Source organism: Fragaria vesca, linkage group LG2 (genome assembly GCF_000184155.1).
Source record: "Fragaria vesca subsp. vesca linkage group LG2, FraVesHawaii_1.0, whole genome shotgun sequence".
Taxonomy (NCBI): domain Eukaryota; kingdom Viridiplantae; phylum Streptophyta; class Magnoliopsida; order Rosales; family Rosaceae; genus Fragaria; species Fragaria vesca.
The window spans coordinates 5,589,534-5,605,676 of record NC_020492.1 but is presented as its reverse complement, the minus strand read 5'-3'; the positions used below and the strand labels follow the sequence as shown (position 1 = coordinate 5,605,676).

Genomic DNA, 16,143 nt, shown 5'->3' with positions numbered 1-16,143 from the left:
CTTGTGAGGGTAGGCTCCTCCAATTGTTTCCCACTTCTCAAAGTGACTGCATTAAGCTCAGCCATGCTCCCATCCTTAGGGTTTGGAACTGTTGTGCTAGGAAGAACACCTTAAGGTCTCGTTTGCAATGCCGTTGCAAGTTGCCCAACTTGTCTCTCCAAGTTCTTGATAGACTGCCCCTGCTCCTTAAATTGAGCCTTCGTATCTTGCATAAAAGATGAAGTGTTAAGAGCTAGCTCCTTAAGCGCATCCTCCAAATACTCACTTGAAGCTTGTTGAGGTGAAGCTTGTTGAAGTCCAGGTGGTCCATTGTATGCGCCTTGAGGGGGTTGAAGCACGTTGTCATTGTTACTCCAACGAAAGTTAGGGTGATCTCTCAATCCGGGATTGTACATGTTCGAGTAAGGATCATATTTAGGCCTTTGTTGCCCCGCATAATTCACCTGCTCCTCAGACAAAGAAGACATAGGGCATCTATCAGTAGTATGGTCAGAATAAGAACAAATAGAGCATACCTGAGGAGATGCTTTAGAGCCATTGCCTATGGCATTAACCAACATGTCAATCTTTCTCTCTATTACCACCATTTGATTCCATGATGATGAAACCTCATATACTCCATGACCTTTAGGTCGCTTGTCCCTTGTGCTAAATTGCATGTTATTATCAGCCAAGTCATCAATAAGATTGTATGCTTCTTGACCGGTCTTGTTCATGAATGTGCATCCACAAGCTGAGTCCACCATGCCTCTATTACTCGTGTCCAATCCATCATAGAAAAATTGAACCAAGTCATCCAAGTCATAACCATGATGGGGACACTTCCTTTGTAGCTCCTGGAATTTCTCTCATACCTCATATAAGGTGTCACCATCTTTCTGAGTGAAATTTTGAATCTCCCTCCTCAGTTTCTTTGTTAGTTGGGCTGGAAAGAATTGTTTCAGGAACTTCTTAACCATTCCATCCCATGTAGTGATGATACCTGCAGGCAAAGAGTAAAGCCAACGTTTAGCATCATCTTTCAAAGAAAAGGGAAACAAAAGCAACTTAAGCCCTTCAGGAGGCAAATTTGCTATAGTTTGCAATTTGCATATGTCCAAGAACTCCCTAATATGAACATTAGGGTCCTCAAATGGTGAACCCGTATACTTGGGCAATTATCCAAGTAACTGCACAGGGATTGAAAATGAATGATTGCCCGGTGGTGTGTAATCGATGCATGATGGAGAGTCCGTAGCGGTTGGGACAAAGGAATCCTTCAATGCCATCTTAGCTTTTAGCGGTTCCTCTACTTGCTCTTCCTCGTCCTCGTGAATTGAATGTGTAGGTGATGATGGTATTTGCTCATGTTCCTCCTCTTGTGAAGAAGTAGAACCCGCCGTTATGTCTTCAATTGGCAACCGAGAGTCTTTCGATTGCTTCTTATTCAACTTACAAGAGCGTTCTATCTCCAAATCCAAACGGGTAAGTTCTCCTTGCACAGTCCTTCGAGTGTGCGTTCATCTGAAAAGAGAAACAAACAACACTAATTAAAAACTAAAACACTACAAGAAACAAACACAAAACAAAAGAAGCTATTAGATGTAAAGTAATCCCCGGCGACACGGCGCCATATCATTGATAGCTAAATTAAAAGCTATTTATTTTTCTTATTCTCCTGTAAATTTGTCGATTGTAATATAGAGAAATAAGGGTCTCCCGCAGAGGATTAAGTTAAACTAAAAGCTTCAACAAAAGTCACAAAACGTGACTGCAGCTCCTATTGAACAGCAGTCGAAAAATAAAAGAAACACCTAATCTAGAATGCTCAGAAAAACACGAAAATTTATAGAGGTGTACTAGACACACAGAGAGTCTAGCATACAAAATTTGAGATGATTCGGAGTTGATTTGATAGTAAAATAAAATACGGGAAGATGACAGACAGAAGATAAGAAAACTGAAAACTGATTTCAAAGTAGTTAATAATCAAGATAATGAGACTAGCTAGGGAGGAAGTATCCACCCCCGACAATCACACACAACACACTTTGTCCAATTTGTGACCAACTAACTCAATTGAAGATGCTCAGATTGACTCGGTACGCTTGAGCACAATCTATTACTCTTTCTTATTTTGTACGTTAGGCAAGAAGTGCTCTACACCTAAACTATTCTCAAACATTATAACTTAAAGATACGTTTATTAGGTTAAACAAGCAGAGATCAATAAGCATGAAAAGAGTTTGAGAAATCACTAGGCATCGCAATAAACTTAGCGCCTTGCTAAACCTAGGGTTTCGTCTACTCGCTAGTGAAAACTACCGATTACTTCTCTAGACAATTTGAGGGATCCGATATTGACCCAGGCATCAAATAATCAAAGTATTAGAACCCTAGCATGTATACTAAGTAGGCCTCCAAAGCACACACACAAAGAATTCATCGATGAACAATCGGTAAACAAAACCTCAATCTTATTAGTTGCAAAAACAAATTGAAAATCAAAGCATGTTGTGAATCATGTCTAGGGGCTTCAACAGCCCCTAGCTACTATGAGTTTAGTTACACATAATGAAAATTGAAAACACAAAAGAGTTCATGGAAGGGGAAGACAACAATAACCGAGCTTGGAGAATCCTTGAGAAGAGATCGATCGTGTTCCGTCTGATTCTTGTGTTCTTTTTCTTCTCGACTTTCTTCTCCCTCTTCTCGTCTTGTGTATCTGATGATATTAGGGTTAGAGAAGCCTCAATTTCCGTCCACGGGCCAGCTGATTTGGATTGGGCCTTGAAATTGAAGTTTCGGTCCAAATCAGAAATTCGGGCAGACTGACCTTCGGCCACTAAAATGATCATAACTTCTTCTCCAAAATAGGTATTGACGATCCGTAAAAAGCTCTCGAAAGTAGACTCTTGTAGCTTTCTATTGATATATAACTCATCGTCTGGATCATTGTGAGCTGATCACAATCCTCTGTCGAATTAGATGATAATTTCTGGCAGATCTTCATAATTCTTTCCTTGCATGACATGGATTCCTTTTCCTTTAAGATTTCTCCTAATTTGCTTCATATTCTCTTCTTTGCCCCGAAACACCTAATAAACATAAAAATAACTAAATCAAATAGAAAATACGATAAACTAACAATGTAAATAGGGGAATTAACCATCATATCGTCGCATATTTATGCTCCTATCAGCGGCTTCTTTGTTAAGTCAATAACACCATCAGAAAAAAAAAACACCAGAGTCTAAAGGAGACGACACAACATGCATGGCACGGAGTAGTAGTGGCACCAAAAACTTCACGCAAAATCTCATCTTTCTCTTTGATCAGAAACTGATCACAACCCATAGTATCATGCATGAACAAACCACAAGATCAGCAAAAACCCTTCGTCTTCCCAAAAATCAGTTCCAGTTCTGGCTTCAAAGTCTGAGAAGCCTCAAGCAGCATACAACACCGAATTCGGCCTCGCACATCGAACCGAACCCTAACTTGTTGTTCAGCTTCCTTTCTCTTGAGCGCTGTGTAATCATAGCCCTCAATTGAACCTAGTGATTCCCCAACACGTCAGAACTTCCTTGTGCCTCAATGTAATGCCCCTTGATTGTAACCCAAGTTTCCAAATGGAAGAGAGGAGGAACCTCTTCCACCGGGCTCTGACCATCAATAGGCGTCGATGACTAGCATAGTGTTGTTTCTGTAGAACCAAGGTCCTCCATTTAAAACCCTATTCCGATCTTGCAATTGATTGAATTGAAACAAAAACCTGTCTCCGACATCGTGAACAGACAAACCTCGTTTGATTCTCCATATACCATATAGTAGAGATCGAACCTTTCAATCCAGGAAAGAGGGTTTTAGGACCTAGCAGACGTCCCACGAGATACGAATTATGACGATCTACAATCGCCGTTTGTCCACCCACTCCGAGCACTGCCCTAGCTGAACCAGAAGAGCGGCCTCCTAGTTCGGCTAGCCAAATTTATTAAAAAGAAAAAAGAAAAAAGGGAACTACAACATGTAGTAGTTTAGACCTAACTCAATTTCCACCGAAAACAAAAAATAAACCTATAACCCGCAACAAAACAACGAAAGTAAACATAAACGAAAAGTGAGAAGCCCCAACCAACTGACCATCGACCTTAAAATCAAAGGGAGAAATAGTCTCAGAAATTGTTACTAACAGTACTCTCTCTCTCTCCCCCCCCCCCCCCCCCCCCCCACTAACAGTCTTAATGACATGCTGCCATGTTCAGGATTAACAAAATGTATAAAACGTGGCATGCTGCCATGTTCAGGATTAACAAAATGTATAAAACGTGCATTCCCTCACTATTTGTTACAAGTCAAATGAGTGTCAATTTCTTTATCAAACTGCCTGCAATGTAGCAATATATAATGTACGTATAGGGAACACCATCACATTCTCAGAACTCTCCCTCATATAGTAGCCGGGAATAGGATCACTACATAAATCGAAATTTCTTGCCTACCTTTCAACGCTATTCGATCATTATCGACTTACTGTACTCGTGCCTGCACTCTAGGGAACACCCCAGTTCCTCAAGGTTTCACTAAATGTTCTTTTGTCTAGATTCCATATGTGAAAAAGAAAGAAAGATTTGAGGCGGGCCTTGATGAAGGTGATCACTTAAGCATGTGAAGCTGTACTCTTTGCTGGTGAAGATGACAGGAAAAAAAGAACCCGTTTTCATGCTAAGGCACTTGGAATGAATAATTGATAGAGAAATGGACAAATCATGCTTCAGTTTTTAGGCGGTTTCAACCTGCTCCGAGGAATTTGAACCGGTCAATAAAAATAGGTGCTAGTAGAGCAAGCACCTCATGACATGAGAAACACACCTTAATCCCATTACTCCAACAACTTTGAAATTGGGATAACTTTTATGTGATGCATACAATGGCATATGATATATTCCCTAATCGATCGTCAAATGGTTTTACTGACATATTGATTATATTGTATCATACAAGATAATTGAATCGATTAATGAATGTATGATTGATATATTAAGATCTTATTTGAAATTTTCATATGTAAGATTATCATCTAAATAGTTATTCGAGAGCTTGCATGATATTCACTCGATCTCATTTCCAACTTCAAATTTCAAACCTTTAGCATACTTCATGGCTAAAAACTTCCAATCATTGGTTGGCTTTGGATTTTCAATAATTGTTGGAAACTTGGAACAACCAAAGCATACGCAAACTAGTCCACATGATGAGTAAATATTGATCCATAACTTCAGGGAAGTTGACCTCTAAATCTCATTAAAAGCACCATCATAATCTTCTGCAAAATCTTACTATATACTCCAACCCCCTCAACAATAGGGCATTACTCTATTCCATCTCTCTCTCACTCCCTAACATGGACCCTCTTTAACAATATTCACAAATATAGTCACACACAGAATTCTTCAAGTCACTATTAAACCCACAAATAGAATTACCCCCTCACAAAATCTAACCTTTGATATGGACTAATATCGCATAAACAATTTAGTTTCCTTACAAGGACCAAACTCACCATCACAATCATACACGTGTCCCCAAACGAGCTGATCCACGGCCAGGATCGATGCCCAAAAAAATCCCATAAACTATCTCACCTCTCCAAATCAGAAAAAGACACCAAAATCCTTTTCTGTATTTACCCAAAACCCCAAAAGGAAAATAAAAATTAGAAGAAAAAAGAAAAAAACCAACCTTTCCCTCACAGACCAAGAACATGGTCGAACAAGCTTATACACACTCTCCCTCTTCTTTCTTCTGTTCTCTCTCTCCCTAAAAACCAAAGTACCAAAAGGACTCTCTACCTGAAAACCCTAGCTTTCTCATCTCCCTCCATTTTTTTTTCTTTTTGGTCAAAAATAAAGGTTGCTGCTTTATCTTTCTGTTTGGTGTTTCTTGGAATCGAAGCATCGAATTGTAGCGTGATCTGGGAAGCCCCAATTGAAATGCGGTATCGGAACGAGGAGGCGAAACCCTAGTTCAGCCATTGATGAAGCCATTTCGTCGATGCCAGAGGATCCTCATCCTCGCTCTGCTCTCGCTCTCTGTTTTCGCTCCAATCCTCTTCGTCTCCCAAAGGCTCAAGAATCTCAATTATACCGGTATTTCTATACGTATTCTGATCGTATGTTTGATCTGGGGATGTGTTTGATTTGTGTGTAGTGAGTGATTTTGTGTTTGGTTTTGGATTGTGGCAGGGCGGAAGGAGTTCGTTGAAGATTTATCCAATATTGTATGAATCTTTGCTCCCCAAATCTCAGTTTTATATTTCAATTTGAATCTTCTAATCTTTGCTTTGAAAATGAGAGAAATTGATATATACATATATATTTTATGAATGGGATGTGTTCAAGATCAAAGCTTTTGGCTAATTGGCTTACTGTGATTTGGGTGCTATTGGATTGATGGTGTTGTGTATTGTAGTGGAGACTTAAGGTGGGTTTTGGTTTTTTTGAGTGCAGAAATACAGGACTGATAGTTTGAAGCTTAGTGCTGTTGAGCAGGTAGGTGAAGGATGACTTGTTTCCAGTCAAGTTAATCAATGTTTGTTTTATCGGATTATGTTTTGATTTTCGATTGTGTTTTGTGATTTTAGGAAGCGGGTGAGGGTTTGAAAGAGCCAAGGAAAGTTTTGTATGAAGATAAGGATGTAGTTTCTGCTGTTAGTTACAGTCTTGGTGAGAATCAAGATGGTAAGGGATCTGGAAATGTTGGAGGCACTACTGATATTGCGGAAAGAACTGAAAATGGTTGGTGTATAGTGACAGGACTTTGTGTTGTTTTCTTCGCTTGCTGCTTTCTCTCTCATTATTTATTGTGAGTGTGCTTCCTTCAAGTTTCAGGAACCAATGATGGGAGCAAAGATATACAATTTCAGCAGAGAGAAATGTCATCTGCTTCTGGTGAAAAGGTATCAGTTCTATATCTATCGTTTGGTCAGAAGGTTTAAAAGCAAAAAGGCATTCTTTTTTACATTCTCGTGGAATCTTGGTTGAGAGAAAAAAAAAATGAAAAGGAAAGTAACTGAAGTTTCACAATGTGAATGAAATGTAGATCGAGCTGAAACAGCATGTTTAGTACTGAAGTTCATGCTTTATGAAGTTTTGATTAAATGCATATAAATTCATAAGGATTCAACCCTATAGGTTATGCATCTCACTGTAGACCTATATATTTTACCAATCTTTGCTTTGTGTCTTCGCTTTATGGATAGAAATGATTTTATCACAACAGTGTAGATGTATTCTTACGACTATATGCTTTTATGTAAGTATATACAGCTGCATTGTATGTTGCTGAGGTCACCACATATATGATTTTATGAGGTCACCACATATATGATTTTATGAGGACTCATTTTTATGCATATGATGTCTGTTCTTAGACTGGGTAGTCATATGGTTATGATTAGGATTTTGCTCACATGATCTGAGGTATGTCTACCTATATTGGAATTTTCAACTCGGCATCCCATCTCGATTAAGTTGCCATTTGAGTAGGTAAAATGATAGTCTTCCATTCAGAAAAGACTTTTGTTGATCATTTAAGGTACTAAATCTAAAACTTTGTTGGTTATAAGTTTAGGAGCATTTGAAGATATTTTGTTCCTATACAATGGGTGAATTGTGAACATATTGTAAAGGATCATGATTTAGGTTGGTGACTGCTAGAGTTGGTGGCACACAAATTTTTTCTGATCATAATAGCATGCTTTATCTTCAATAGTAATGGATATGGTTTTGGTTACAGGGGAAACTTAACCAAGCATTGGTCCAACATGAACAGAGTGTAGTGTCTCAGTCAAGGAAAGTGATAGATCAGAGAATAAGAGAGATCAAATCAAACCATCCTGTTCAAAAAGTGAATTCAAATATCCAGAGAGTGACAGACAAAATAAATGAGATGAAAGATCAGATGATTAGAGCTAAAGCATACATGACTTTTGCACCACCTAACTCACAATTGGTGAAGGAGTTGAGACTGCGAACTAAAGAGGTGGAACGTGTGGTTGGTAGAACCCACAAGGATTCTGATTTATCTCGGAGGTAAAAATGATTTGTACTAATTTATTTTCAATTAGTCTCCCAAAGGAAGAGGTTACTGTAAGCTGATATTTGTTTTGTTCTGATTCTCAAAAATTCGTGATATTGCAGCGGTTTGCAGAAAATGAGAAACTTGGAGGCCTCACTATCCAAAGCCAGCCGTGCTTTCCCAGACTGCTCTGCCATGACCACAAAACTACGTTCAATGACTCACAGTGCTGAAGAGCAAGTTGGGTTGCAGAGGAAGCAAGTCACATTTCTTTATCACCTTGCTGGAAGCACTACCCCAAAAGGTCTTCATTGTCTTTCTATGCAGTTGACTGCAGAGTATTTCGCTTTGGAGTCCAAGGAAAGGCAATTTCCTAACCAACACAAGTTGCATGATCCGCAGCTCTATCATTATGCTGTCTTCTCCGACAATGTTCTGGCATGTGCCGTGGTTGTGAACTCCACTGTTTCCACTGCCCTGGTATTCTCAACCAGCCTTCTTAAGGATATGTTCTAACTTTTGTTGTTTAATTCCCAGAATATATTTTGGGCTAAGCATGATTCTGTCAAGCCTAAGCCAAAACCAAAACCATTCCAGTTGATCCCATCCAAATAGTTGCATTTTTCTAGGATTTACATATGCAGACAGACTCCTTGTACACTCGATCCTAAGTAGTAGCAAAAAAGCTTGATGACTTTCTTACTTCTGGGATAATGTTATGCAGGAACCAGAGAAGATTGTTTTCCATGTGGTGACTGATTTGCTCAATTTTCCAGCCTTGTCAATGTGGTTCTTGTTGAATCCTCCGGGAAAAGCCACTATCCAAGTCCAGAGCATAGAGAGTTTTGAATGGTTGTCTACCAAGCATAAGAGACCATTAATTCAGAAGTCCACTAACCCTAGATATACATCTGAACTCAACCACCTCCGTTTCTATCTGCCTGACATTTTCCCTGCACTGAATAAGGTCGTGCTATTTGACCATGATGTCGTAGTTCAAAGGGATCTATCTAGACTGTGGAGTGTTAATATGAAGGGGAAAGTCAATGCCGCAGTTGAGACTTGCCGGGATAGTGAACCATCATTTTTAGAGATGGATACATTTATTAACTTCTCAGATCCATACGTGGCAAATAGGTTTGATGTTAATGCGTGCACATGGGCATTTGGCATGAACTTGTTCAATCTTCAAAATTGGAGGAGGCATAAGCTAACAACTCTATACCATAAATACATGCAATTGGTAATGAATCTGTTTACCTTAGTCCTACTGTAATTTTTGCTTGGTTGTAAAATATGAAGTTCATTCTGCAATCATATAGTAACGCTTGTTTTGTTGGGTGTTGATTGCAGGGTTCGAAGAGGCCATTGTGGGTGGCTGGGAGTTTGCCTTTAGGTTGGATCACCTTCTATAACCAGACATTGGCATTGGACAGACGATGGCATGCTCTCGGGCTGGGTTATGAATCGGGTGTGGTTCAGGGCGATGTGGAGCGAGCAGCAGTGATACACTATGATGGAATTATGAAGCCGTGGTTAGATATTGCAATTGGGAGGTACAAGGGGTATTGGAGCAAATATCTCAACTATGATCACTCTCATCTGCAGCGGTGCAACATTCATGCGTAGTCATCTATTGTAGTGTGATTAGCCGACCTGTACCACACGATTTGGATGATGGAACTGCAGTGGTTCACTCTATTCATTCTTTCTTTTAACGATTCTTCGATGTAAAGTTCCTCCCCATTCTTTCCCCAATTTTACCTGGGCCTAAAAATCTTGTAGGAGCTGAGCTGAGTCAAAGATATAGGAATAATCGGTTTTAATAAGTGCCCCTGGGGATTCTGTATCAGTGGTCTGTATGTACATAACTTGTTCCAACTCCCAATTTTTCAACATAGGCAGATGTACTTGTTCTTCGTACAATACAAAGGATAGTGTTTTGTTTGAGCTGATTTCACAAGTGGCTATATTTTCACCATGCATTCCCAAGTAACTTCATTTTATGATTTACATTGATTAAAACTGAAAGCCACACCAGACTGAAATCAAATAACTACAAAGGTAGTGCAGGATTGTAAATGTGTCTCTCTGGGAACATCTGCTCCATGTAAATTTTGCAGCATCATATGATGGTTCTCATTAGTCTTCCTTGAGCAGCAGCTTGGACTTTTCAATAGATTTTGTGACAGGTGGAGAGAGGCGATTGGAAGTTTGCAGATAGGGGATATCTAATGAGGGGTAGCCAGATGCTAATCTATCCAACTTGAGTGGTGCAGGAGTCACACTTTAGCCCAATCATATTAATCTGTAAATACTGGCAAATGGCAATGCATATGAAGTAGTAAGCTAGACTGCAACTTCTGTCCTAGAATCAGTTTCACTGCAGATTCTCTCTCTCACCAATTCTCTTTGGACATTGAAGATAATGGCCTCCTTCACAGCTAGCACTCCCACCTCATCTGTCACCAGGGCAGCCCTTGTGCACAAGCCATCTGTTGGGGCTCCATCCTCAACTATTCTAGGTAAGATTTTTCTCTTCCTCGGTCTCATCTTACAAAGGTACTAGTTTGGTACGTTATGTCGTTAGATTGTCGTATCGGATTACTATATGGCTTCTAAATTATCAATCTCCTCGCAACGAAGTTCCACTTGGAAATGTTAGGTTGTGAAAATCTACTTGGACTAAATTTTGTTCCAAGGTTCATTGAGCATATGATTTAGATTAACATGAAACCTAATATGTTAGACATCTTGCAAGGTGCTACTGTATGTTACCTAGTAACCTTAATGCATCGAACTTATTAGCTAGGGTGACTGTAATTTAGATTTCTGACATAAATTCTGTACTAATATTAAGCATATGGTTACAGCTTTGCCATCAATTGGAAACAAGGGAAAGCTGAGATGTTCAATGGAGGCAAAGCCCCCAATGAAGGAGAGCAACTCAAACATTGGGATGAGTGCATCTCTGGTAGCTGCAGCTTTGGCTGCAACCATGTCAAGCCCAGCAGCCATGGCATTGGTGGATGATAGATTGAGCACAGAAGGAACAGGGCTTCCCTTTGGTTTGAGCAACAATCTTCTCGGGTGGATCCTTCTTGGTGTGTTCGCTCTCATCTGGACTTTCTACTTCACCTACACTTCAGGTCTTGAAGAGGATGAGGAGTCAGGTCTATCCCTCTAGTTGGATTAAGCCAAAAACCTCATTATTCCTCATGGAAGAATGTAAAAATTTCTAGTTCAAGGAGTCTGGCTGTTGATGTTCATGTTATTTCTAGTACTGAAAAGCTTCCTTCTTTGGATGGATCCAACTTGTGTACTTGATTATCAACTATTATTCACCAGTCATCTCTCTTTATTATTTCTTCCTTAATGCGAAGCATTTTCCTTGGATCATACATGTAGAACTTATCTCCTAATAGCAAAGGATTATTGTTAAACCAAACATACTAAGAATGCTAACATTTATGCACTAATGCGCGAAGAGATTTTCCCAACGTCTCAATCGGAGTTTGAACATACAAAGAAATACCAACATCTTAACATGAAAGGTTGCCATTATACATCTTTCTGTGCTTGATGGTATCGATATGTCTGGACAAAAGTAAACATCTGAAAACAAATACTTGAAGAATCGATGATAATATTCTCAATGCTTATTGAAAACCAAGAAATTGTTTCAGCACTTGGTCAAGTGTGTCTGGTTTGGGGCTTATCTTCTTCTTAGACAAGGTTTTGTCTTGAGGATTTGAGATGTTGTTTCTGCTCATTTCTGAACCGACATGTGGTCTGATTTGGGTTTACGGCTATGATTTTCTATTGATCCCTCTACTAGTGCAAGACTTGTGTTTTAACAAGAATTGGGAAGTCAATATGCTTTTTATGCTTGCTTCCAATTTCAGTTTCAAGAAGCTCCTGATAAAATCAGGCAGTATACTCCTAGTCCCAGAAACAAACGTCCTCTAAGAGTAAAGTATTAAATAAAAAATTTTAATCTCAGAAAAAAAAAAAAAAAAATTAAATTCTGTACCAACGACGTCGTTTAACCGAAACCCCAACGCCAAAAATGCGATACGACGTCGTGTAGGTGCCTTTTCCTCTCATTTGTTTCTTGAAAGCTTTGCTCTCTGCTTGTGGTTCTCTGCCGTTTCGCGCCGCCAAAGCCGATGAGCCCATCTCTCTGGTCAGTACTTGTTAGATTTTCAGCAATGTTTATGGCTTGTTTCTTATCGTCATTTGTTTGTTTGTTATGTTGGGTTTTATTCACACAACCCAACTGCTCAATTTGTCTTGTACAGTTCTACTCATTGATTTTTGTGTTGAATTTCCATATGCACTGTTAATATACATAGCTTCATTGCAATCCATATAAAACTGGTTCCATTTTGCTTAGAATAACCTTTCAAGTGTAGAACTTAGTTACTAGGTTAGTGGTAGAGTTCAAAGAAGTGTTCTTGCAAGAGTTTAGTAGTGTTGGAGTTGTTATAGTTCACCAAAATGTCATTTTGTAGTTGATCAATCCAAGTAAGACATTAGCTGTGTGTCATGTTGTCGCCTTAAGTTCAGTTTTGATTTGGTTGTGCAGAAACTGAAGCATTGTTGTCGTGTGAAAGATGAGTTTAATATCGCAGAATATCCCGTCTGGTTTTAAATCAAGCAGGACCAAAAGGGAGGTTCCTGATGAGCCTGCGTTTATGCAAGCAAATGATGAGAATGGAAATGGGAAAGAGATGAGTTTGGAGGTTATGAGGGTGAACAAGAGGAAGAAACCGCGCAATGAGGTTGATGAGAAAGACGCGGTGGAGCAAGAGAAGGAGATGAAGAAGCTGGAGAGTTTTTTGTTTGGAAACATTTATGCGCCGGTGGAGTTTGGGAAGGAGGTTGAGGAGGGAGATGCAGTGGATAATGACTCTTCTTTGTTCTTTGTGGATCGTTCTGCAAATAGTGTGCTTTCTGTTGGTGAAGATGATGGAGAAGTATTGGAGGAGGAACCTAAGCAAAGGAAAGCTGTCTGGGAGGATGATGAAGAGGCAAAGGCCAATGTGAATATTGCCAAAGTTAATAGATTAAGGAAGCTGAGGAAGGAAGAGGATGAGAGTTTGATTTCTGGTTCTGAGTATGTTTCAAGATTGAGGGCGCAACATGTTAAGCTGAATCCCGGCACGGAGTGGGCTCAACTTGATTCAGAGCCAAGGAACAATAAATATTCTGACGATGAATCATCAGATGATGAAGATAGGGCAGTAGTGGCCCATGGCTACAAGGCTGTTGGAGCTGTTGATGATCTCCTTCGAACAAATGAGGATTTTGTTGTGAAGAGCAGTTCAAAGTTGTTGCCTGGGCTTCTTGAATACTCAATACTGACAGATGCTAACGCAGAGGAACCTTCTAGTGGTCCTATAAATTCAGTGCAGTTTCATAGAAATGCTCAGTTGCTTCTGACTGCTGGATTGGATCGAAGGCTTAGGTTTTTCCAGATTGATGGAAAACGGAATGCTAAAATTGAAAGCATCTTCATTGATGATTGTCCAATTCGGAAGGCAGCCTTCTTGCCTGATGGCTCTCAGGTTATTATAGCTGGAAGGAGGAAGTTCTTTTACAGCTTTGATTTAGTGAAGGCCAAAGTTGATAGAATAGGACCCCTTGTTGGTAGAGAGGAGAAAAGCTTGGAAGTTTTTGAGGTTTCCCCTGATTCTAGTACAATTGCCTTTGTGGGCAATGAAGGGTATATCTTGTTGGTTTCCACTAAAACAAAGGAATTGATTGGGACACTGAAGATGAATGGAACTGCACGTTCTTTAGCTTTTTCCGAAGATGGGAAGCAGTTATTGAGCTCTGGTGGAGATGGACAGATTTACCACTGGGATTTGAGAACAGGAGCTTGCTTCCATAAGGCTGTTGATGAAGGCTGTATAAATGGCACATCTCTGTGTACATCTCCAAATGGAAAACTGTTTGCTGCTGGTTCAGACAGTGGGATTGTCAATATCTACAACAGAGAAGAATTTTTAGGGGGCAAGAGAAAACCCATCAAGACAGTCGAGAATCTCACAACCAAAGTAGATTTTCTCAAGTTCAATACCGATTCTCAAATACTGGCTATTTGTTCAAGCATGAAGAAGAACAGCTTGAAGTTGGTACATGTTCCATCATTGACTGTGTTCTCTAACTGGCCTCCACAGAAGAAGACCCTGCACTATCCCCGGTGTTTGGATTTCAGTCCTGGTGGAGGTTTCATGGCCATGGGAAATGCTGCTGGAAAAGTTTTGCTGTACAAGTTGCACCACTACCATGATGCATAGGGTGAATGTTGTGAAAGGCTCCTTATAAGATTCAGCTGTACTTTCCTTTGTATTATTGCAGTCTTGTTTGTTGAGGTTTTCTTTGTTACAAGAAAACACCTGTATGTTTTTCTACTTTTCTTCTTTTTAATTTAATGCTGCACCAATTTTGAATCAAGTTTGGGAGTAGTTAATCTTCATCACCTCATCACGTACTGGCAGGTTTTACTTAATTTTCGTGAGGGATAGCTGCATTTGTGATCTTTGTGCTTCCCTTTTAATTGGATGGATGATGTGTTCTTGTTTTCAACCTCATCAAAATGACATAATCATCAGAACAGTGAAAAGGGATGAACATGGTACATGCAGTTGGAAGATATGCTAGTCACAGATCGAGCTGGTCTAGTGATGATGATCTTCCTAGTACCAACCATGCATGATTTCACTACTGCAATCTCCAAAGGGCGTAACTCTTCGTACATCTCCAAATGGAACATTGTTTGCTGCTGGTTCAGAAAGTGTGATTGTCACCATTGACAACAGGAGCTTTAATAGTGCATGAGAAAACTCATCATGACAATCGAGCATCTCACAACCAAATTAGATTTTCTCAAGTTCAGTATTGTCTTAGTCTCTTAGATACTGGCTCTTTGTTTGAGCATGCATGAGGAACAGCTTGGAGTTGGTACATGCATGTTCAGTGGTTTACAGTGTTTACACTTGGCCACCGGAAAAGAAGACCCTGCATAATCTCCGGTGCTTGGATTTCTTCCCCGGTGGAGGGTTTTGCAGATAACTGATGCTCTACAAGTTGCTTCACCCCCTTGATGCACACGTTTTTTTATTTATTTATTTAAATAAAGAGAGAATTTCCTACTAAATACGATTCAAATCGTACATCAGGGCATAACCAGTGTAGATGGACATTTGAATCATAACCGTAACCTGCTAATCTGTGTGCTACCATATTGTCAGGCCATGGAAAACTGAATATCCAATTATCCATAACAATAGCACCCCCCAAGGGAGAAAGATCACTAGCTCGAGAGTCGAGAGTTGATGGCTTGCACTGCCACCATGCAGTCACTTTCAATAGTAGCGTTATTGACATGCAACAAATCGATGCCATATCTCATGGCCTTTAGTTCAGGGTGTAATGTGGGAACTTATAAAGTCCAATTTATGAGCAAAACAAGCAACAAACTGACCTTGATTGCTCCGGAGGACACCTCCACTCCACCAAGATATACGGAGTGCAGAAAGGATCCATCCACATTGAGCTTAAGAGACTCACTTGTGGAGTTGTGAGAGGCCTCCGATTCGGACGAGCTGAACCAGCTTTCTTAGTCGAAGGTGTAGCTTGTAGGAAGTTGGAACTCCTCATAGCACGCCATAGCACTTGCTAGTTGCTACCAACTCTGTATGCTTCTTGCTTATACTTCCACAATTTATCATTATCGTTCCTATTCCTCCAGATGCTCCATAGGAAGTATCAAAATCTCATCAAATAACTCTGGGGAAAGAGTGGTTGTCTGCTCTAAAATCCGGTCTTTCCAAAAGAGGGAGGATTGAGGAATTGAAAATCAGTCCTTACCCACGTTCAATGTTGCGAAAAGGGTTTACCCACGTTCATGTATCAGATGGACATAATGATCAAAATTGAAGAAAAAAGTTGGATGAACATGGACTCAAATTGCAAAGATTAATGACTCTGGAACTAATATTGGACTCTCCTGAGTACGTTGATGTTGATTCATCATCTTCCGGTTGAGTCCTAGCCTTCTAAGTTCTCCGTTCCAAA

At 39.9% G+C, this 16,143-nt stretch overlaps 3 protein-coding genes across 3 annotated transcripts; all 3 read left to right on the top strand.

The window, feature by feature from the left end:
* The first annotated feature begins 5,699 nt into the window (after window positions 1-5,699).
* LOC101295471 (probable galacturonosyltransferase 6-like) lies at window positions 5,700-9,987 on the top strand. Its single transcript, XM_004289843.1, has 9 exons — window positions 5,700-6,128; window positions 6,225-6,259; window positions 6,489-6,530; window positions 6,623-6,776; window positions 6,870-6,937; window positions 7,777-8,072; window positions 8,181-8,538; window positions 8,783-9,301; window positions 9,412-9,987. The coding sequence occupies exons 1-9, from the start codon at window positions 6,017-6,019 to the stop codon at window positions 9,685-9,687; spliced, it is 1,860 nt and encodes a 619-aa protein (XP_004289891.1). The 5' UTR covers window positions 5,700-6,016; the 3' UTR covers window positions 9,688-9,987.
* A 357-nt stretch (window positions 9,988-10,344) lies between these two features.
* On the top strand, window positions 10,345-11,393 carry LOC101299249 (photosystem II reaction center W protein, chloroplastic-like). Its single transcript, XM_004289855.1, has 2 exons — window positions 10,345-10,583; window positions 10,932-11,393. Exons 1-2 carry the CDS (start codon window positions 10,487-10,489, stop codon window positions 11,243-11,245), a joined length of 411 nt encoding a protein of 136 aa, XP_004289903.1. The 5' UTR covers window positions 10,345-10,486; the 3' UTR covers window positions 11,246-11,393.
* Window positions 11,394-12,229: 836 nt separating this feature from the next.
* LOC101296620 (U3 small nucleolar RNA-associated protein 18 homolog) lies at window positions 12,230-14,519 on the top strand. Its single transcript, XM_004289846.1, has 2 exons — window positions 12,230-12,244; window positions 12,647-14,519. The coding sequence occupies exon 2, from the start codon at window positions 12,675-12,677 to the stop codon at window positions 14,361-14,363; it is 1,689 nt and encodes a 562-aa protein (XP_004289894.1). The 5' UTR covers window positions 12,230-12,244; window positions 12,647-12,674; the 3' UTR covers window positions 14,364-14,519.
* Window positions 14,520-16,143: the final 1,624 nt, after the last annotated feature.

Coding starts and splice junctions, on each gene's coding strand:
- LOC101295471 (XM_004289843.1), top strand. CDS start 6,017: ATGAAGCCATTTCGTCGATGCCAGAGGATCCTCATCCTCGCTCTGCTC. Junction 6,777..6,869: donor TGCGGAAAGAACTGAAAATG/GTTGGTGTATAG, acceptor TTCAAGTTTCAG/GAACCAATGATGGGAGCAAA. Junction 8,073..8,180: donor GATTCTGATTTATCTCGGAG/GTAAAAATGATT, acceptor GTGATATTGCAG/CGGTTTGCAGAAAATGAGAA.
- LOC101299249 (XM_004289855.1), top strand. CDS start 10,487: ATGGCCTCCTTCACAGCTAGCACTCCCACCTCATCTGTCACCAGGGCA. Junction 10,584..10,931: donor TCCATCCTCAACTATTCTAG/GTAAGATTTTTC, acceptor ATATGGTTACAG/CTTTGCCATCAATTGGAAAC.
- LOC101296620 (XM_004289846.1), top strand. CDS start 12,675: ATGAGTTTAATATCGCAGAATATCCCGTCTGGTTTTAAATCAAGCAGG.